At 45.4% G+C, this 22,931-nt stretch overlaps 1 protein-coding gene across 1 annotated transcript; it reads right to left on the reverse strand.

Moving 5' to 3' along the window:
- Positions 1–3: 3 nt before the first annotated feature.
- On the reverse strand, positions 4–22,218 carry utp20 (UTP20 small subunit processome component; the record flags this gene model as incomplete). Its single annotated transcript, XM_080492458.1, has 61 exons — positions 4–592; positions 684–829; positions 1,658–1,784; positions 1,886–2,194; positions 2,277–2,348; positions 2,448–2,632; positions 2,717–2,849; positions 2,943–3,074; positions 3,603–3,785; positions 3,862–4,011; positions 4,095–4,205; positions 4,287–4,418; positions 4,904–5,074; positions 5,174–5,290; positions 5,373–5,520; positions 5,616–5,782; positions 6,178–6,345; positions 7,071–7,169; positions 7,436–7,592; positions 7,686–7,825; positions 7,907–8,232; positions 8,485–8,567; positions 8,693–8,832; positions 8,922–9,059; positions 9,179–9,319; positions 9,411–9,566; positions 9,646–9,798; positions 9,895–9,948; positions 10,137–10,280; positions 10,917–11,004; positions 11,628–11,772; positions 11,874–12,109; positions 12,201–12,280; positions 12,367–12,510; positions 12,589–12,797; positions 13,199–13,365; positions 14,295–14,420; positions 14,901–14,986; positions 15,380–15,470; positions 16,099–16,281; positions 16,356–16,614; positions 16,712–16,791; positions 16,879–16,955; positions 17,388–17,555; positions 17,628–17,690; positions 17,776–17,926; positions 18,170–18,275; positions 18,455–18,543; positions 18,642–18,797; positions 18,881–19,053; positions 19,150–19,227; positions 19,312–19,446; positions 19,615–19,767; positions 19,851–20,006; positions 20,525–20,662; positions 20,820–20,901; positions 21,072–21,260; positions 21,345–21,477; positions 21,731–21,797; positions 21,887–21,967; positions 22,168–22,218. The coding sequence occupies 61 exons, from the start codon at positions 22,216–22,218 to the stop codon at positions 437–439; spliced, it is 8,478 nt and encodes a 2,825-aa protein (XP_080348584.1). The 3' UTR covers positions 4–436.
- Between the last annotated feature and the right edge of the window lie 713 nt (positions 22,219–22,931).

A 22,931-nucleotide genomic window follows, 5' to 3' on the forward strand; every position in this document is an offset into this window, starting at 1 on the left:
AGTAAAAATTTTAAAAGTTTATTTCGGCACTATTTCACCGGTCTGGGCCACTTTGGGCGGCATGTGACCTCTGAACTAAAATGTTTGAAGCCCCGGTTTAGATGGCAAAAATATGTAAGTACACTAGAAATTCAGTAATTGTTATATTTACAAAAACTCGTACATTTACCTGCAGGGTAAAATTCCAAGCACAGATCGACAGCGAGTTCATAGAAGGGAGATTTAAAAAAAAAAAAACGCTTTGATCTGCAATTCAATGACTTGGTGTTGTCAAGGGAGACAGAGAGTCTGCTGTGTAGCATCTGTCTCTCCTTCAGCTCAGAAACCATGGATCGCATTATGGCAGAGCTGAGCTTCACTTTGCAAACCAGGAGAATATTTTGAAGTCAAACGGTTACAGCTGGAGGATGTTGAGGACCCCGGACGTCTCTGCCGCTCACTTCACTATCGCCAGGTCTTTGAGGGCGTGACTCCGGTACTTCTTGGCTTTGTATCCCGGCCGGAGGAACTCGATTTTCCTCTTTTTGGCTTCGATCTTGTTCTTGTGCTTCTTGAGCTTCTTCTTGGCGGCGATGTCGGGGTTCACCACAGCCTGCGGAGGACGGAGGACAAACGTAAAGCGACGGACGACTGACTGGGGGGGGGGGGGGGGGGGGGGTGCGCAAACCCTGCGTCGTTCATACCTGCATGGCTCTGTGTCGCTTGCGAGCCACTCGCCTCTGGGAAAACTCCTTCTGGACAGCAGAGAAAGCCAGAGAGAAGGTCTCAAGCCCCACTTGTTTCTTCAGCAGCTCGATCAGCTCCTGCGCCAGGTTCTTCAGTGTGGGATCTGCATTGGAGACACAAGTCACTGCTGAATATTGTCCTGTAATTCACCAGACAACTGCTGACAGTTTGAAGTCTTATTCCCCACTTTGCGGACCAGATCAATATGGTTTAAGTGGTCTATTCGTATAACATCATTAGAGAAGGTGGATATAAGGGGCAACAACAAACGGTGTTGGTATACAAGATGCTCCGACCTTCAGTTTGTTTTTTTTGGTTGTTTGCATTGAGAAAAGGACTTATTTAGCCGGTGCTTCTTTCTACTCCTTTACGAACACGTTAAGCCTTTATTTTAATCACGCTTTTGTTTTGGTTTCACAGGAGTGAAATAAAGCCTTCATCCTTTCATTCTGAGAAAAAACTACCGTTGTGTCCCTGTGTGAGGCTTCGATGGGCAGTGACCAAAAATGAAATACATTTGTGTCTGGTTGATGATTTCTCTGCAAAGTCGAGAGCATTTTTAATTATAGGTGCTCATAACACAAACGCGTGATCCTTAGAAATGTGGCAGCACTTCACATGGGCTTCAAAAGAAGAAATATATATTACTAACAGAAACAGTCAATAAAAAACTAATTTCATTTGTGTAGTTGACCACATTGACACACCTCCGACCTTGAGTTGGCTACATTCATCATATGCAGGATTAATTCCTAAAACCAATAATCTGTCCACTCTTGATTTATTCACGCGTTTTGATAGTTTTGCTTTGGATCAGTGTTGAGGTGAGAGAAAGATGCACATTTGTCTCACCATCCCATCAGGGTTGACATTTGAAGATTGTTGAAAGAAGCTGAAAGAAAAAGCTGTTAATGCTGTTCAGAGCAGCTACCTTGGTCTGCGTATGTGCTGTCCAGCTCTCTGTACAGAGGAGTGATGATGGTGGTCAGATATGGGCCGAGCCGTTCCTTCCCCAGGTCCATCCCCATCGCGCCCAGGAACTTGAACACACACGTTCTCTGAGGAACAAAGAGGAAACAGAAGTGAGACACTGGAAAGTCATCCATGAGTTTCACAAAAAAATAAATAAAAAATAGGAACGCTTGCTGTGTTTACGAACCTTGAGGGGAACTTTGGGAGAATATGCTGCTTCTCTTTTCGCCATGAGTGAAAGCTTCTTCATCAGCCACAGCAGGGAAGGAGGGCGGTCGTCATTATCACCCTCTTCCTCCTTTTCCTCTTCTTCTACTTCCACATTTTCTGTCTGCTTCTTCTTCTCCTCCTCCTCCTCCTTTTCCTCTTCTTCTTCCCCATTTTCTTTCTGCCTCATCTCCCCCTCGTCCGTTATGTCTTCTGGAGCAGAAGTGACCTCGGACTCGGGGGAAATGAGGTAAATCACCTTCCCGACAAACAGCAGGTTCTTAATCACCTGTGAGACGACAGCAGTCAATCAAACTCATTAATCACTGGAGACGTGAGGTGGTGGTTGTTCTCTGGTTTTGTTTATGCACCTGCTCTCCCGACGCCGTGTCGAGGAACTTGGACTGCAGCTGATGGCAGAAGGACAACGCCAGCTCTCTTATCTGGTGGGGGAAAGGAGGAAGGTGATTTTTAACATTTTTTTATTTTGGCATGCAGAAAGTAGATCGGTGAGAGGAAAACAGAGCAGGTCTCGGCTTTACTCTTTTATCCAGGTTAGTGGTAATGAACTTGGTGGCAGCAGATGTTGATGAAGCATCTCCTCCTCCTCCTCTCCACGTGGCCACCAGCTGCTCCGCCTGCTGAGCTGCAAACAGCTGGCCGAAGAGCTGCGAGGCGCTCAGCCACACCCAGCAGTGAGGGTAGCGCAAGTGGGCTTCGATGTGACCTGATTGCGTTCCAAGAAGAAGGTGAGCGTGAGTGGAGGGTGGCTCCGTCTCTGAACGTTAAAAGGGTGGTGTTGGTCGCTTACCCCAGATACCAAGGAGTGTGTCGGCGGGCTTGCTGAGCTCCAGCAGGCCGCAGTGTTTGCCCAGTTTACCGATCAGATTGAAATAGCTGAAGAGGAGCCGGTCGGCTCCTTTCTCATCCTGCTCCTCTTCAATCTGAGACAGAAAGTGAAAAGTTCATGAAAGACAAACCCCTTCCTCTCGGCCTTATACCTAAAACTTCAGTTACTCCCTCCTGAACTGGCTTACATCCTCATAGTTGTTGGGATTGATTTCTTTCTCCAGCCGCGGCAGCAGGTCATCCAGTCGACGGGAAAACTTCTCCTCCTCCACCTCCACGTACAGACCACAAATCTGAGCCCCGAGACGCCGCAGGGTAGTCTGGGACAGGAAGTACATTTAACATGAGGTCTTTAATTATTTTAGAGTTTGAGAGACATTAGAATTCCATCTGGAGCTAAGTGTAGAGAAAAAAAAAAACCCTGGCTTTTTTTTTTTTTCTGCATATATTTATCCGTTCAGTGTGTTTTGCTTTCACTGTATCATCAGAAAAGATATAAACAGACTGCGTGGTCGACGGCTTTATGAGCTAATCGTCTGAGTGCAGGCTTAAAAGCACCCCTGGGATTATCGCGGTGGAACATTGATCATCTGGGAGCTCGCCAAGTTTAGATAAAATGTACAAAAAGTCTGGACAGTGGCGAGGACTGCTACATCAGGCACACCAGTGAAGATTTACTGTAAAGTGCAGTTCCAAGTGTTACACGAGAGCTTGTTTAGAGGCACCGGGGCTCAGACGGATGGGAATAATACTCCAAAGGAACAATCAAGTTGGTTTTTATCCAACACGTCCTAAACTAATGTGAATCCGCTGTTAGGTCGGTAAATGGCGGGCGGAAGGACGGATACCTTTTCTGCGTTCAGCCAGGTGTTGACGAGGGAGAAAAGGGTGTCCTGGCTGTTTACGTCCAGCTGCGAGAGCAGAGTCTTGATGGCCATGGCAGCCATCTTTTTACAGCGCGCGGAGTCATCGTTGATCACAACCAGGGCCAGAGGGGCGAAGAAGAGGCCGCTGTGCTGTGTCAGCAGTTTCTAAATCACAAGAAACACAATGGAAGTCAACCACAGCGCTCTGTGACAGTGATTATCAACATGAGGTTTTACACACCTCAGGGAAAGTCTGGAAGATGTATGCCAGCATCTCCAGCACAGACTCCCGGCCTGTGTCGTGCTCATAGTGCAGTTGGGCCACCACGAAGTTCAGGTGAGTTTTCAGCTTCTTCCCCAGTGGGTAATCCAGCAGGTACTTCAAATAAATCTGCAACCAATAAAGCAGAAATATATAAACTGACAAATTGCTCAGCGTGCAGCAGAGAGGGGAATAAAAAGAGAGTCCCAGACCTGTCGACAGTGAGTTCTGATCATGCCGTTGCTGCCTGTGACGGACAACTTTGCCACTTTCTTCAACACTTCTTCCATCTCTGGGACGACGAGCTTCCTGGACAGAATCGCCTGGAGTAGAGACACACAAACGTTAAAGTACAGATCTGGAAAAACTCAAACAAACCTTTGACCTGACGTTTGCATTTTCACCTTTAACAGTCCGAAAGCGGTGGCCTGACGCGACTGGTCATAGATGTCCTCCTCGGCGTATCCCAGCAGCACCTGAAGCTGGGTCTCGGAGATGTTGTTGCTTTTGACGTTCTTCACCAGAATTGTGATGACCTGAAAGACACAGAGCGCTTCACGGTAATCCAAGAGTGCTTTGGTTAAATAAATGCATATTGTCAATGCTCCTGTGACACATTGGCTGAGCTTTGAGTTTAAAGACTAATTCACTCATTATGTTCAGCTGAAGTTTCATCTATATCGCACTGTAATAAAAGAAAGAAACTGATTTATAAATAATTACAATGAGAACAAACAGCAACAAAACAGCTGAGATCAACGCTAATGCATCACCGCTACAAATACAAGCTCATGTGGATGTTAAGGACGTTGAGCCATCTTTCATGCTCCTTCAATAAAAAAGGAGTTTAGTGAAATAGTCGCAGAGGTGCCTTTTACTGGAGACAAAAGCATTATGAATGGTACCAGTTGTTTCGGGAGCAGAATGGAGGGAGACGAGTCCACAGGAACAGTGCCACTTACTGAAGGTCTGTCGGTGTGCCTGCTGTGTTTGCATTGTGTCCGCGTATTATGGAAGATACCTTGAAGCAGTTCTGGACCAGCTGGTAGTTCTCCCCACGCGCTGCTCCAGCCTTGGAGTAGTCCTTCAGCAGGACAAAGAGCTGTTTGGTCAGCCGGTCGGCGTTCTGCTTCACGGATGGTAAAGGGAACTTCAACAGCCAAGTGAACGCCACCAGAGCCTCTGTGATCACCTGGGAGGGAGGAACCGTCAGGAGGGGTTACAGGTGATGCGGGAGGAGTATTTTCACCAATCGATACTTGATAGTTGAAAAGGGAATATGCGCTTGTACTTTGACATGCATGGAGTCGATGCAGTCGAGTAGCAACTGCACGAAAGGATCCAGCATCTCCAGAGTCGTGTCCTCGGAGGACGTCACTTTGGAATTCTTCAGACTCAGGTGGAGCAGCTGAAAAATACATTACACACACAAGTTAATATTTTTTTTCCCAAAAAACCTGAAAAAAATTTAAATTCTGTTGTTGAAGCACCTTGAGGCCAGCGTCCACCAGGATGTGCATGTTGGTCCGGCTGCTGACGGGAGCTTTCCGGGCTCCTCTTTTTGGAGCGGCAGGAAGGAGCAGGCAGCTGGGCGGGGGCAGTCTGGGATCCGGGGGAGGCTTTACAGATGCTTTATCCCTTCAGATACACAAAAATATGAATGAGCTGCTCTAAGAAAAAACAACAACAACAACAACATTGAGTTGATTTGTGGCATTGGGAGATGTGCCTACCGGTCTCGTTTGGTGAGCAGCGGCAGGCTCTGGCTGACCAGGCCGTGGCTCAGGAGGAGGATGTCCTGGGATGTCATGCCAGCGTTGACGAGCAGACCCAGAACGAGCCGCCGGAGCACAGCGCCCACTCGTTTACACACCTTCAAACTGGATGATGTTTCCAGAATCTGAGACGAAATGATCATAAGATAAACGGGGGTCGTCCAATGGTGAACTGGTTAATTGTGGTGCTCAATTATGGGCTTGGGAGTCTTAGTGGAGTTTGTATTTTCTCTCACAGTGTAAGTGGGTTTTCACCAGGTACTCCAGTTTGTTCTCACAGTCCAAAAATGTGTAGCTGGTGAATTGGTGTGGTATATGTTGAGGATGTATGACTTTATCTAAAACCTATAAATATAAATTGTCAGGTCATTTATATTATGCTCCCAAGAGAGTAAAGATAAGGCCATGTCCAGCTTTTGCAATATCAACTAAAATCAATTTTTTTCTTCATCTAATAAGTACCATCATAAAAGGAATCGACTGCATGTCTTCTGTTTCCCAAATTCAACGCCTTCCTCACCTCCTTCAGGGGCAGTATGAGCTTGGTGATGCTCTGCTTGCTGCAGAACTGCGCCAGCAGCTCGTACGAGTCCATGCTCTTGCTGTGTCGCGCCTCCATCAGCTTGGACACGATGCCCTTCACCTCCTTCTCTTCCGCCACAGGCCCGAACAGCTCGTTGTTAAAAACCTGCTCAGTGACACAGCAGAAGAGGAGCGATAAGAACGATACGAGTCATAGATATGACTCTTTTGGTGCATTCAAAACTAGAAATAGATTGGCCCAGAAAATGACAAGGGTTAGCCAATGTTTTACAGAAATTTATTTGGGGAGTTTTAAATTTTAAGAGTTTTCATCTGCACTTTATTGGACCTATTGGTCTTGGGCAAGCCTACAATCACACAATGTGATAAGAAAAGTGATTTCAACAGGTGCCTTTTAAAAGGTTATAGGGTTCATATCCTGTCTTTATAGACAGACTACAGCAGGCATACTTCTCATAATCATAACACCGAGACTGTTAGGTCTTTTTTTTTACATTTTTATCACTGACAGAAGGCAAATGGAACTTTGTGTCCATTTAACATTATTATGTCATTATGACAAGATTTGCCCACAGGAGTCATCAAAAACAGAAATATTGTAGCTCTGCCAGATATTGAACGTTTGAGTTATGTTTGAAAAAGTGATCCTGTATCGACAAAAACAAGACGATTAACCTCATAACACACAAAACATGTTCTTCATCCGGCATATCTCGTAAAAGGCACAGACGTGTTTGATATACATAATTGTTTGTGTGGCATTAGGTTCATCCCTTTCTGTTTGTCTATACTTGTGACCCAGATGCAGATCACATTCATGAACCTCTAATGTAAAAAAACAAGGAGAGGAATCTACGAGAAACGACTCACATCAATGAGCATGTTCATGCAGGGGTCCAGGTCCCCGCTCTTCAGCGTTGGACTGAGGACTGACAACAGTTGGTACACGGTGAACGTCAACACGTGGACCTGGAGGAGGGCGAAAACAGACAGATCAGACACGGAGTCGACAATGGAAAGAAACAGGAGTTGTGAATAACGCTCATGCTTGGCTTGTTAGTTTAAACATGGCGAGTCTTCTCTGACAATTCCTTTCATGGTTTGTGAAAAGCTTTAATGTTCTGGATAATCCCTTTTTTTTTTTTAGAGGCCTACCTAAAGTACATGTGTCGGGGAATGTTAACAACAAATATGTCCATTTTCCCATGTTTGCCAGTGTGCGTGAGGCCTCTCACCTGGTAGCCCTTCACGAGGACCCCCTGCATCTCCTTGAGCAGGTACTGCAGATACCTGCAGCCTAAAGACTCGATGATCTTTATCAGGGTTCCTCTGGCCACGTCACGAACCTCCTGGAAACGATTCCTCAGCAGGATACAAACTTTGATCAGAATCCTGGGAAACAAAAAAAATTGGTTTTCTCATCTCCAATTTAAGGAAGTCACAAACAGACGGGATGAAGAGTGTGTGGTTAAAATGGCTGCCTACCCGGGTAGGTTGGCCTCCATAATGTCTGGGGGGAGAGTCTGCATTAGCTTCACCATGGCAAACGCTATAGGTATGCGCAGCACCTCCTCTTCCTTCATATCCTTCGACTTCACTGATTTGTGCTCGTCGTCACGCTTTACCTAAAACAGACACGCACTCCCACTGACAAACTGCTGCTGAGCTCCTCCTTCTGAGGTCGTGACGTGTTGTGCAGCTCGTACCTTCGCTGAGATACACTTGTGCAGACGGGGCAGCACGCTGTCGCTCACGGTCCGGTGGATTGCACTGATCAGAGCCGCCAGCTCCTCTCTGCTCTGCGGCAGCCCGCTGGTTGCGGCGGGTAAACTGGACACTGGCTGTCCCTTGTCTTTAACGGTAGCTCCTTCTTTTGTGGTGCCATTGGTTTCGCTCTCAGCTTGGTCCGTTTCCATTGGGACATCGGCAGAAGCAACTTTCGCATTGGTCTCCATTTCTTCTTCCTCGTTATCGCTCACATCAGATGGGTCAGCATCTTCCTCCTCAATCGGCTCAATCGAGACAATCCCAGCTGATCAAACACAGAAAAACATACATTTTTCTTTATGTAGAAGATATTTAGACGAGCAAGGTCTCTTTCTGTACACAATGATGCTAAAAATGGGTAGTACTATCGTCTTGCAGATAATTTGAGTCCTGGCCTGTGTTTGCCCTCTGATGAACTTAAGATCGATTCACAGTGTATTTTCACTAGTTCAACAAAGTCGGCTGGGATTGGCTCCAGCTGGAAAAATTTGCGAAAGCAAATTTAATAATCACCGACCTTCTCTGGCTTTGGCCGCTTCCATCTCTTTGCTGAGTGTCTCGTGGTCGAAATGAAAAGCCTCGAGTACAGTGACCAGCAAACTGGTGACGATCATGTCAAAGAAAACAAAACAAATAAATTGATCAGCAGAAGGATTTAAGTGATTGAAAATCAACAAACCCAAAAGTGCTTTTTGCTTAAAGCACACACAAATAATGAAACCAACCTGACGGCCAGTTTCTGGTCAGTCTGTGCCGTCTGCAGGATGTGGATGAACTGCTTGAGGTAGTAGAGGTATTTGGACCAGGTCAGCTTGCGACACACCGCACCCACTACTTCCACTGATGCGGACGTCATGCTCTCATGCTGCGGTGGGGGCAGATTGAAGGGTGAGACAAACACAAACAAAAACAAACTCCACCTTTCGCTCAGACATTTCTTTAGTCTTCAGCCACCTTGAGCATCTTCTCGTCGAGCAGGGCGGTCGTGGCGTACGGCATGATGTAATTCTGCATCGACCGAGGTGTCAGCGTCACCGTCCCCTCGGTCAGCTGCTTGGCCAGCTTCCTCAAGGCACGACCACGACGGTGGATCTAGACATGGAGACATTATAGTTATTGTAAATAGTTCTCAAAAAAATAAGATGATACTTGGCGGGAGCACAGTGCAGGAACAAACAGAGGACAGAGAAGGAACGACGAGTCTTCCTCACCTGAATGTGCTTCATGTGCTCGAAGAAGTCCGACTCGAGGTCATTGTAGTTGGTGAGCTGCACCAGGTCTCTGAACTCTTTCTTGGTGGGGAAGGTTTTCACCAGGCAGGCCAGTATGGATGTGTATTCATGCTGCACATTCTAGTAGGATTACAGAAAGATTAGACCTGCTTCATATCGGGTGAAGAGAATTGACAATGTAAAAAGCAGTGAGATAAAACTGAATTTGCACCTCAGTTTTATTGCGAAGTCCCTTGTGAACAGCATCAAGGATGGTGTGTTGTACTACGTCCTTGTAGATTTGCTCTCCGGCACCGACCGCCGCAAGCTGGGTTATCACCGCGGACAGACACAAGGTGGCGTTGTCTGCCAGCGACATGTCACCGATCTGCATCAACAGAAAGTAAATATGTGCATGAAACGGATAGGGGCGGTATTATAGGTTTAGCCAATATATCAGTACTGACCTCGTATGTATGGAAACAGTTGTGCATGATGATGTTGATGAAGTCAAGGTCCACAGTCTGCATGTCTCTGATGTGCTTGGTGGCGTTTTGGAAACCCGTCAGACGCACGTCGAAGTAGATTTCATCCAAGTGGCGGCTGTCAAACGCGTTAAGCTGAAGGGAACGAGATAAAGACAGGCAGCTGGTTGTTGTATTTTAATGTGACACCAATAGATCCACTGGAGTCTAAAGTGGCCTCAGTGATCTTACCTTTGTGGCTACATCAGTGATGTAGGTGAGTGAAGGGTCCAGATCCGACAAAGTCTGGACAACAAAGTAGCACAAAAAAGTATGTGAAATAGTAAATGGACTTGACTGATAAAATGGTTTTCCACCGCATCAGCAGTCCCCAGGGGGCTTCACATTGTTAATCACGTTCAACTATACAACAGTAAACAGCTTGAAGTATCTGGTGTTCAACCAAAAACCACTGTGCATTTTCTCTGCTGTACCTGGAAGACGCTGGTGAGGGCCTGCCGGGGCAGTTTGTTGTGAATGATGGAGAAGAGTTTGCTGAGGGGTTTCAGGAAGGTGGAGGGCTGCACACACTGTCGCAGCAGGTTCTGGACGGTGGCCAGAATGTCGATTTCTGTCTCCTGAAACACACACGGATTCCATACCATGTTTGTGTGCATGTAAAGGGAGAACTAAACGGCAACTGGAATATTTGTACATAGGTAGAAAACACATGTTTAAAAATAGAGCAAATTGAAAATGAGCCCAGGATGCAATATTGAGAAGTTGTTTTTAGTCAAAAACTATCTAAAAAAAAACCAAACAAAGATATTGAATTAACAACACGTTGCAGTAAGAAGCTTGCTGTCTCTAAGGTCGCACAATATCAGTTCAATATAAAACATTATGGTTGTCAAGTATTGCAATCGCGATATGACTTGTATATGAACACCAGCTGGCATGATGCCAATGTCCTTGTTTGGGGATTTGAACTTTTGAAAACACTTTTTCCACTTCTTTTCTTTCTGATCTCATACACGTTGGCAGTTTAGATCAGCAGTGTTTTAGAAGTGCAGAAAACATAACTTGCCTGAATAGAAAATAAAAAAACTAATTTCAGATATGTTGCATGATGGCTTAAGTTACTAGAATTGGCTCTTTAAGTGTGGTTGTAAATTTGAATGGATCAGAAAGAGATATGTAGGCTTCGGGTTGGGAATCTGGGTAAATAAATCAGTGGATGAAAAGCTGTAAAGAAAATAAAAGAAAAAACTCACTTGTGGGTTTTTGCATTTCTGGAGGTAAGGAAGCAGCAGGCCAATGAGCATCGCGCTCTGCTCTTTTTCGGTAACAAATCGACTGAGTCTGGAATAAAAGGAGAGGGACACAAACCAAATCATTACTTCAGAACACATTGGACTCTACAGATGAAGACGGATAAAGAAAACAAAAGGTACAACCCCACTTTTTAAAAGTTGAAAAAGAAAGGCAAAGATTTTCTGACTAAATGATCCAAACGTCAATTCAATAGAAATTTCAACACGTATTAGAAAGAAAGGAAGAGAAAGGGAGAAAGTGTCGCCTCCCCTCTCTTCTAGAAACAACTCGGTAATATTACTTCAGTTTCAGAAAAAGTGTACCATTTCACCTCCAGATAATCAAATTGCTTGACCATAGTGGTGAGTACAGATAGTGAGATGTTCAATTATTTCGATAATACTTAAAAAATATATATCTTTGACCTTTTGACTTTATAGTTGAGACTATGCATCTCTAAAATACGCCTTTTCATGTCAAGTCAGATTTGTCACCAACTGACTGAGATGTTGGGGGAAAAAAAACAGTTTAGAAAAAATAAATAAATAAAAATCAACAGTACTTCTAATTCCACTGTGTCTTTTTATAGAGCATGTTGTGTAACGGTCAAATATCTGACATGTTGCATTAGTTCTATTGTAAGCAGAATAGTATGAATGATTGTGGCTCACTTCGAGAGGATGTTGAGCTCTTTGGCCACCTGAGCTCTGAACTTCTTCTTCTTGAGCCGGTCTGTATTGCGCACCACTCCGCTGAGGTAGAGGAACAGGGTGGAGACGTGGGGCAGCAGCAGTCTGGAGCCTTGACTTAAAGCATCTGGGTGAGACACAACAATGTGCATGTTTTATCAAACTGCAGAGAAGTGCAGTAATGGTGATTCCACTGAAACTGACTGCGGTCATTTGTTTCAGTTTGACCTGTAGAGGTGAGAGCGCCCTCCTCAGGTTGTGGCAATACGCAGCCGTTGACCGTCAGCTCCGTCTCGGTGTCGGAGGCGACAAAGTCTTCTGCAGTTGCGAGGGATTCAGTTATGTCCATCACCATGGTGATCGTTGCGTGGGACGCCTTCTTAGCCGAGAGGAGGGCGAAGACGTTTAAAAGGACGTCGCACTCTGGGTGGTCCGGCCTCTGCTTGGCCAGGAGGGGGAAGTACCTGAAGCAGACGGGGGAGGAATCGGATTATTATTTTCTAATTTGTTGACTAACATGTAGCACGATGTGATGGAGGTGAGCCGGAGGCTCACCGGGAGTTTTTACTCCACACACGGATCAGTTTCAGCAGAGGGGTGGGCGAGTAAGTGCTCTCTGTCGGGAGACGACACACCTGCGACAAAAATCAAACTTCAGAGCTGAAGTAGAGCTGCCTGCACAGAGGAAACATGCGATAACAATCAATAACGGTGTTTGTACCTGAGGCCAGACCACACCCTGGAACACAGCGTCCAGCTCATCCGGGCTGAAGCTGTACGAGTCGAAGTCATCAAAGAAGTCCTGGATCCTCAAGATACTGAGTCGCCTCAGGTTCTTCAGAGGACTGATGCAACCTGCTCGGAGCTGAGAAAGCACAAATAAGGCTTTACAGTCTCACGCCGTGGAGAAACGAGATAAATGTGAACGAGCCGTCCTGTTTACCTGATCCCTGCTGTCCAGCACGGTGGACACAGACGCTGTGAGACACAGCAGGATCTGCAGCACTTTGGGCAGGTACCCGTGGATAAGGTGGCCCAGTTTCTGAATCACCACGTTGATGATGTTCAGCAGGCTGTGGTGGCGGCCCAGCGGCAAGACGGCGCCCAGATCTGTTTCTGCTACCGCCCTCTCCACTGCCTCCAGGCACGAACCTGAAAACACACAGGTGATCAAGTTTTTTCACATTTCTGTCCGGAAAAATCAACTGAAGAAACGTCTCTTTGAATAAACAGCAGCAGAAGAAGAACATGAAATATTTGACCCTTTTACAGGAAACATCACCATCAAGGAGAACTAACAGTTTCTACCAAACGCTGTTTGACAACTAAACTAACCAACATTGAAAAATTTAACATTGAAAAATATGCACAGCCTTCAGATTTTTCTGTCCCTGTTGATACATCCTCTGATCACAGGATTAGATCTTACTGCTGTGCATGAATCGCAGTATTCTGTCAGGACAAAGAGCCCAAACATACAGTCACCGAGACATTTCGCTTCTTAGAAAACCAGACGCATGAGCGGGAAAATCTCCACCACAGACGTGGCCTACCTCGGCCGTGATGGCAGACGGGCTCCAGAAGCAGGTCGATGAACATCCCCAGCTCCTCGGCCTGGCAGCCTGCCAGGAAGCGCAGGATGATGGAAGACCGGGAGCCCGCGGTCGACTTCCCCTGAAACCTACTGCCAGCTTTTGTGCGCAGGCGGCCATAAAGGATCCTGTGTCATGACACAGCAAGCAGAAAAGCTCAGTTTGAAAACTGGACAACATAAGTATACAGAAAACAAAACCACGTTAAAAAAAAAAATTACTGGATTTTTCTTATTAAAGCTGTTTGTTGCCGAATGAAGAACTCCGGCTACTCCTGGTGGTTTGTAAAAGGCAAAACAGTGTGAATGAGCATTTATTCAATAAAACACTATCAGGAGGATGTTTGCAAACGCTTTCAGATTTTAAATGTCTTCTCAATAGTTTTTAATAATTGTGCTACTGCAGGAAAATAACAAGAACAACAATAATTATATATATTAATTAATTAATTAAGTAATAATAATCATGATAATAATAATAAATTCTCAAAGTGCTACAAGCACACAGTAAAAATAGAAACAGCGACACACTTAAAATTACAATTTTAAAACGAGTCCACACAAGTTGAAGCAATTAAAACCATAAACTAACTTTTTGTTTGCGCATCTAAATAAAACTTGATTATCTTTATTCGCCATCATATTGATCTCTACTCCAAACATTATTCCCCTGATCAATTAGGTGTTTTCAAAAGAAATGCATAATGCAAGAAATCAAGGACAATGTTTGTGTTTCTTTCATGCGGACGGTTTGAAAGTCAAGGCGGTTACGTTTTCTGAGTTTGACTTGAAAAAGCCAGAGTAGTAAAATTAGTTAGGCACTGGTGAACCCAGCCCCTTTCTACATGCTTTGTCGTCATGGCAACGTGACACTCTGCCAGTTGACGCAGAGTACAAAATTGTTACGTATTAGTCTAACACCAAATGTGCACGATGGTCCAGGCAGCTGTGAATAAGTAAACTGCTGGTTCTCGTTTTAAATCTATTTAAAAATTCAGATTTAACACTGGCTGACTGAAATAACTTTGAGACAATCCAGTGTTTTGTGGATACAGTACCTCATGAGCAGTGGAATGAGCCTGCCTCTGTGGGGGGCCTCGACCACCCCCGTCTCCTCAGAGATGTTGAAATGAACAATCTCTTCTTTAAAGTGTTTGTCATCCAGAAGCCTCTCGAGATTCTCCCTGAAAACACACACAAACAGGATTCAAAACTCTATTTGAAAACACTTATTTTCTCTTGGTCTAAAGAATGTTAACACGGTGTCTTATGTGAGATTTGGATCACTGAACCACAGAAACATGAAAACTTCCAGAACAGCGTGGCCACATGGTTTTCCATCACCATCCTGTCTACAGATAAATGAGACACCCTGTTCCTGAGCCGAGCACTACAAGATATAACCACATGCAACACAAAACTTCCCCTGGAAGTGCCCGTCTGTCTGCATGTGGCTTTAAAGTCTGGTAAATGGACAGCTTGATAACAGAGGCCAATGTGAGTCTGATCGGAGGTGGGAGTCAGCCTTCCTCCACGTGTGACCATAGACGGACGATGACACCAGTCAAGGTATCAAGGAGGCTCACAACGAGCCCATTGAAGAGGAGACACAGACCACAGATTGATACTGTATCCCTATGATGCACATCAGTTTTTTTCCTTACTTGTACGGGACCACGTTGGGGTCTTTGTACGTGAGAACGCACTCCAGAGCCACTTGTTGAATTTGCTGGTCCTGATGGCAGAGCAACTGATGATGGAGAGAAAAGGAGGGCACGTATTTGTTAGATTTTTTGGACCGAGATATGTTAAAAGTACTAATCAATCACAACGCTTTGAAGTGTTGCGCAACACTCTAATATTTTGGAGTGTTGAAGTCATGTTGACGTCCCTCCGGATTCTAAAATACATTTTGTCAATCAGCCCTCTGTACTACGTTCACTTACTGTCGCCGCTTCAGTAAACTGAGGAGTTTCCCACCCATCTACTAATGTGCAGTTACTAATAATGCACTAAATGACAAACTATTAAAAAGGAAATTATCCTTTTGACACTCATTTACTGTAATTAAAAGAAAAAAAATACAATACAGTATGAAACTTACATTAAAGACCGTGTATATGTGTGCGTGTGTGCGTGTTACCTGGTTGTAGAGCTCACTGAGGCTGCTCTCCAGATATAGAGCACGAGGGTTGGTGAATTTGGCAAACAATTTCATATGGGTGATGAGTTGTCTGTGAAAGAAAAAGGACGAATTAGGCAAAAGTCGCACTGACGGAGAGACACAACATGGATTTTTCCTTTCAAAGAGGTTCAATAAGACGACTTTGAGATGTGCTGACGATAATCCCAAACCAAATAAACTACGTGTGTGTTGTAAAAACCTCTTCTACTGAAATTTTGACGTTTTTGGTGCCATTCCAACTGCTTTGTGGTTAGAATAATTTTGTTGACTATTAGTGGGGCACCTCACAAAAATACACATGATGTCTTTCAAAACACATTTATTAAGAGTAATGGGCACAACTAAGATATCGGCCATGCTGCCAATGAACGTTAGCTACCTACTGGCTATCAAACAAGCCTCAAAGTCATGCTGTCAGGGTGACTTTGTAAAAACATGCAGGATGTAAGTTATTGAAGAAGCATTTCGGACATTTCGCTGTATTTTGCACCTGAAGGTTTCATTAAAATCGGCTGAAATAACACTATGTGTTTGACAGCCCTGGTATGAAGGATTTAAGAATAATTCAAGGCCAATTTTTACTGAAACCGACCAGATTTAAACTCAGTTCTTCATCAGGGCTGAAAGAGTGAGAACTTCCACAGTCAACTCAACATGTACGTGTTCTCATGTCTTACTTGGCGGCGGCTCTCTTCGGTGGTCCCTTCCTCTGCTGTTTGCTTGCCTCTTCCACGTCCTCCCCTTCCTCTTTCTCTTCCTCCATCTCTACACCGGCTCCTGACTCCTCCTGCACTGCGTCGTCTCTCTTCCTCAGATCTTGAGTTGGTGCCACCAGCAAGTCGGAGGAGAAAAACTCATTCCTGCCAACGAGACGAAACCGTAAATATCGGCCTGATGTGCATCAGCCACATTGCTAACCGTTTCCTCCCTCCACCTGATGAACCGGAGCAGCAGCGGGCTCAGCTCTCGGCTGCGCGGCTCCACCCGCTCGGGGAACTGGGCCATGGCGCGCCACAGCAGCCCGCGGAAGTTGGGGAAGTCGGTTCTCTCGCTGGGGTCAGAGGTCGACTTCAGCTGCTCCAGGAACTGCACCCCGACGTCGCCGCTCTCAATGACGTCGCAGCCGGGCTCGCTCTGCAGACACAGCTCTTCCTCCTCCTCGTCGTCGGCGTCATCCTCCCGCAGCTCTTTTTCTACGACACCAACAAATGAAAAAAATCTCAGTTCGAGATTCTATCTGCTGGTGATATTCTAACACTTTAGAACAATGCGGCGCATCCCAATCCTCACCAGCTAGGCCTGCAACCATCTCGAGCTGTTCATGGTACACCCTCCAGAAGTCCTTGTTGTCCATTCCTCTGGCATGGGTCCTGTCAAAAACACCACGTTCACGTGCGGAGAGAGTTACCGACGAGTCGGCATCAAACGTGGACGTGCGGGATATCGTTTCCACTTACACGAGAAGTTCAATGACTGCGTCCCAGAGTGGCCTGAAGTTGATGAACAGCATTGCAATGAGATATCGTAAAGGCACCTGAAGAACAAGGAAACTTTCTTTGGTTACCGCTTCTTTAAAGACGCAGATTTACAAACTAATGACACAGAGAAGAAGCGGCAAAACAGCTGAAATGAACATGCAGACGGCTTTTATTTAATGCATCATGACAACTGTAGGTTCAGGCCAAAATGTATTGCAGGAGTTTGAGGATTTCTGGCCAAACCAGATTCAGAGAAACTTGTTCATGCATTTATTTTCAGCAGGCTCGATTATTGCATCGGTGTGTTTACAAGTCTCATTAAAAAAAGATCTGTTAGACACCTGCAGCTCATCCAAAATCCTCCCCAAAACAAAGAGGCTTACACATTACACCTGAGCCTCAATCTCATCATGACGTTTTTACTGTGGTTTGTTTTTGTTGTTGCGTGGTAACATAACTCTTGAGTGTCACGGTGCTTCTCTTTCTACCTGCTGGAAGCTTCCAGGCGGCCCGAGCGGCAAGCTTCGAGGCACCAGGTCATGCCTCAGCTTCCGGAGGTGAAGCAGCTTTTCTCTGTAGTCCTGCACGGAGGCCGGCACCAGCTCGGCCTGCAGGCAAACGGCGAACACCGGCTGCACCTCCACGTTCTCCTCACCCTGCACCGAGCGGCACCCAAATAAGTACACAAGCTCACAAGGTTGCGATTTACCAGAATGAAGTACCAGTACCTCAGCCTGCGGAGGGAGCTCAGCCTCGAACTGGGAGAGTATCCGCAGAGTCAGCAGGCGGATCTGAACGGAGAAGTTATCACTTTAATACTCACAACTTTCATCTAAAATTCAAAATTAGCCCTTTGTTCCGAGAGGACGGACGTACTTTAGAAATATTGGAGGACAGGTTGGCATGTAGTATCTGGTAGAGCTCCTGCAAGGCATTGTTGGAAAGGTGCTCAGAGACACCGCTGAGGGACAGGCGGGTGTAGTACAAGTCTCCGAGCAGCAGAGCCGACAGGTCAGTGGGAAACATCCTGCGACAAGGAGAAACAGTCCTGATTATTACATGGATTCGAGCGCAAAGTGTCAAAGATTTACAGGATCCAGTCGTCCTGAACACGGGAACACCTCAGGGCTTGGTATTCGGCGCCCCTTCTCACTGTTTATCCATGCACACAGAAACCACACTCACATTTGCTCATGACGGGGGAGAAGAAAAGGTGAAGAGCTCAGAATTTCATAAGTTGAATAAATCATATTCCAATGAAAACGCTCACCGCAGCATTGAGTTTATCTTGTCGGTCGTGATGGGTAAGAAATGTTGGGCCGAGCTGTCCAGAGAGAGAAGGCAGCTCAGAGCCTGTCTGGCCACAAACAGAGCAGCTGGAGGTTTGGCAGAAGACAAATAACAGCAATACTCATTATTAACACTTCACTTTGCATTGGACAATTTAAAAAGGACAAGCAGACGTTAGTGTTTTATTGATTTTCCAGCTCGGAAAGGAACTAAAATGTGCAGGAACTCTGAAATTAAAATAAAAGCATGACAGGCCATCACAAACCTTTTCCCATTCTTTCCGCCTCAATCTCACACAGGAGGAGGTTTAAAAACGCCGTCACAGCAGGAACAATGCTCGCTGGAGCTAAAGGTCTGAGGGAAGCATACGTCAAACAACAGTCAGTGTCCTTTTTCTCACTGTTATACAAACAGATGTGTCTTTACTGCTGAGTAATGAATCTGGATGCTACCTGAGGTGTGGCAGCAGCACCAGGGCGGACCAAGGCAGAGACAGGTCGGTGATGGGCTCCTTCTCGTCCTTCGGGGGTGGGATCAGCGACAGCACCAGCTCGGGCACGGCAGGCTGCTCGGACCTTGCTGCATTCGCCTTTCCAGCCTCCTTAATGCTTTAGAACAAACAAAAAAAAACACTTCACTTCACAAATATTCAAAGATTATTTTCAGTTTGAGGGATATTGTTGTGTCCCACCTCTGTCCCATGAAGAGCAGCGGGTAGGTCTCAAAAGCCATGGAGCCGTCGGTAGGGGGCGGGGCTTTGACGAGGATCAGACTGACCAGCACGTCCAGGCCACTGTGGTGCGACAGGGCGTCGCTGCGGCCAAACAGATCGGAGGCTAAGCGCAGCAGGCTGGGGAGGAAGAGCTGGAGGACGGGTGGGGACGAGGAGAAGGTTAGAGTGAGGGCGACTCAGACGGATAAATACATAAATGAGATTAATACATTCGAGCGAGACTGCACCTGTTCAAACTGTTTCATAGTGAACATCTCCTTGGTGAACTCCAATATCAGATCGTGGCCTATTGTGCTGCGGAGAACCTGGAGGAGGTCGTTGAAAGCAATACTCGTGAGCTCCGGGAAGCTTGTCAACGTTTGTTTGAGTTGGACTGATTGTGAACACACCTTTTGAACAGTGTCCTGTATAAGTGCTCTGGGTAGGCTGACGTTCTCCCCGAGGAGCAGAGAGGAGGTGATCTGGAGGACGAGACGGTAGCAGGAGGCTGACAGAGACGAGCTCTGGATCAATTGAAGCACAGTCTGAAAGCCAAACAACACAGAATGTGACACATTCAAATAGGACTGCAGGACATCAGGTAAAGATGCTCTATTAAACAATGGTGTCGATATCACAATATAATGACTATTTTGCAATCTATCAGGCAGCCCTAATTCAATTGCAGTAAAATATGACAAATCTCCTCTTGCCTGACAAACATTCTCTGGCTTAGTGATCTTGGCTCCGTCCCTGTGGGACACCAGGGTGTGGTAAATGAACAGCAGCCTCTCCAGCTGCTCCATTGCCGTTTGCGCATCTTCTCCTTTCGTTGATATGATGGCCAACACCTCCAGAACAGCAGCCTCGACATGAAGACAAGTCAACATCAAATACAATTTCCAAATGGACAAACAAGACTTTTTCTGTACTGTATCTGCTGCCTTACCTGGAGGCACTCCCACAAAACCAGGAAGTGCTCTCTGTCCACATGACTGGCTGCAGCCTGGACCATGTGATCCAGAGCGTCTCTGACGGCGTCGCACGGCAGAGACGCCCCGCGGCTGGTGGTGGGACCCAGCTTCTGCAAGGCCACAGGGAAAGTCTGCAAAGATGGGAACGCAGAAAACACGACATGAGGATATTTCAGGAGTTATGAGGGAAACTACAATAAACTTTGCAAAGCAGAGGTCACACAGGTGTGACCCTGAGAGCTGTGTCGAGGTCAGCCTATTTTCAATCCCAATCCCTGACTTGTGCCTGCAGCCACTCACAGTCTGTTCGGTTCTGAATGCACAGTTTCTACCAATCTCAACCTGCTTTTATCTTGATCAAATAGTAGTGGCCCGCCAGCAGTAATTGTGTCATATCTGGGGCAATACCGCATCCCACGGCCGCTCATTTTTCAGAACTCCCTATTTTTTATTAGGTACTCCTACACCCCTCCTGCAGAAATAAAACTGCTTGGGAGAAACATCAATCAGCCTCTGAAATCTTGAACTTCTCATTGGCCATAATGCAACAACAAGCACACAATAAAAAATAAACACCAGAGGCGACAGGTTCAACTTGAATTCAATATATCGGCACATGGAATAAACAGATGCAATTAAAGATGCTCACAGTTGCAGCACAGGAATGAAACATGTTTCGGACTCCTTTGCACATGTCGAACAGCAGCTGGCCGGCTCCCTCCACCTTATCGGGGTGCTGCTCCAAGTCTGAGAACACATGACTGAGCAAGGCATCAAGGTCAGGAACCTGTGGGACAAAGTCAAGCATCCGTTTATGATAGAAACAAATAAAATCTGGGGGAAAAAAATGTATTTAAGAGAGGAACAACCATCAATAATAACTTAATTTTGCTTGACAATCATGAGAAAGAAATATAGGTTTTGATCACAGACAAGCTACACACCTTTCTCATCAAGAAAGCAAAGCTCTCGGCTGCAAACTTGCGGATGTGCTCTTTCTTGTGTGCCAGGAGGGTGCTGTACATACTGTGTGGAAAGAAAATACAGTGACTCTATAAAACCAAACTGAAGACACTGTAACTGTAACCGGCACAAGTGCGTGATTTATTAGTTTGACTGTTTCCAGCTTTCCACCTGAAACGCCAACATCCAAGTGGAGACGTCTCCCCCTAACATCAGACAAACGCTCAGCTCACCTGTAGATGTTGCTCATGTCCTTCACCATGACCCTCCACAGGTATTTGTAGAGGTAGGAGAGGCAGGTGAAAGCCCATTCCAGGAGCTCTGTGTCTTTCGTTTCCAGCAGGGAAGTGATCAGAACGAAGAAGTCGGGGAAGTGAGGATAGAAGTCAGTTTGTAGGTCTCTGGCCAGCTGCACCACCAGGCTGGGGGGGGGGGGGCAAAGACAAATTAGCCTATTTAGTTTCAAAGCAACAAAACTGTACTAAAATAATGTGGGGATTACTTACTCCAGCAGTGGTTGGTAGGCCAGGCTGTCCTTGACAGCCAAGTGAGTTTTCAGACTTTCTACTAGTGACTTCTGGTGAAAAACCAGCATGTTGAACGACTGGCTTTTGTTGGACACCTCTTTCAAAAATGTAGCTACAAAGGAAAGGCATCACATTAAAACCAGTGAGCGGGGCAGGCTTCCCCTGAGGGGCACCAGAGATTTTTTTTTCAACCCAAATCAAGAGTTTAATGCCTATGAATAAAACATAAATCAACAATAGCATATTCTAATATGAAAATCATTAGAAAGTGTGGGATTAAACCAATAATAACATTTTCTATCAAAGCTGATTGGTCCACGTGCCCCGGTGTATAGTGAGCATACAATAGAAAATGCAATACATACTGAAATTCTCTGTCAAGTTTAGATCTCTCCATTTTGTCAGTCCTTCTGAGAAGTATGTTTCTACTTCCTGTAATAACACAAAAACACGCAGTGAATGAATCAAGATGCATGAGCAATTAATACAAACAGAAATCGAATTATTATGAGTCTCCAAACCTCGGCATATGATCCCGTCCTGTCAATACGATGGATGACATCGATATTTACATTGGCAAGCCTTTCAGCAAAAGTGAGAAACTGGAAGACAGAAATCAGATGACTTTTACAGTTACAGTCCATTGTATGTGATGCATCTGGGTAAAAACATAAATTTTACAGTATATTTGTTTGGCAACTTGAACACAATTTGACATTAGGGGTTTATCAAAGGTGGTTTGAGAGAAACAGGATTTTAAGGTTATTGCTGTAATGTTTTATCTTCATGCTGCTGGACTTACCCTGTAGGTGTTCTCAGATTTGTGATACGATGACTTGGATTTGACCTTCATCTTTAACTCGTCGCATGGAAAGTGAAAAATTAAACTGCGAAAAACTGTCGCGCTGTTAAAACGACGCACGAAACCTTAACTTTAATTGTTAAAGCAGCCGATGTTCAAGCTGTTTACACACACACGCCGACACATGGGCGCCGCCATGACGAGCAAAGCATCATGGGAAGTCTTTTTTTTTTCTTTTTCCCCTCCGCGTGGTGACCATCCGAAGATTACACCAAGAGAAGAACCGTCCTGTTACTTCCGGTTTCGTTTTAGGGCTACAAACGCAGAAACTGTGCAGAAAAGATCAACTATTTAAATAAAGGCAGTTCTTTCGAAGATGTTTTGTGCAATTACTCACATGAGACCGATTTGTGAATGATAGTCATGTCAACGCGAAAATAATACTATGTATGGAACTGTAAGGACCACTTCAAACCAGATGGGGTTCATCTGAATATCCAGACTGTTAGGTGCCAACATACGTCATGCCCTCGGGATAACACACTCAAACAGGAACAAACAAACAAAACCTGTGCATCGTCAGTGTACCATCAAGATGTTCAATGTTTATGTATTCATGTCTTTTTCATGTGTTTGGCAGCTTGCTTGAGATGACTTATTTTCCCATTGTTCCAAGAAAATAGAAAGCTTTTTCAATTATTTTCAAACTCAATTTTAAAACATAAACAAGCAACAGACCTCTTATTCGCAAGCATAAAGCCTCT

Source organism: Lipophrys pholis, assembly GCF_963383615.2.
Source record: "Lipophrys pholis genome assembly, chromosome: 22".
NCBI classification, from domain to species: domain Eukaryota; kingdom Metazoa; phylum Chordata; class Actinopteri; order Blenniiformes; family Blenniidae; genus Lipophrys; species Lipophrys pholis.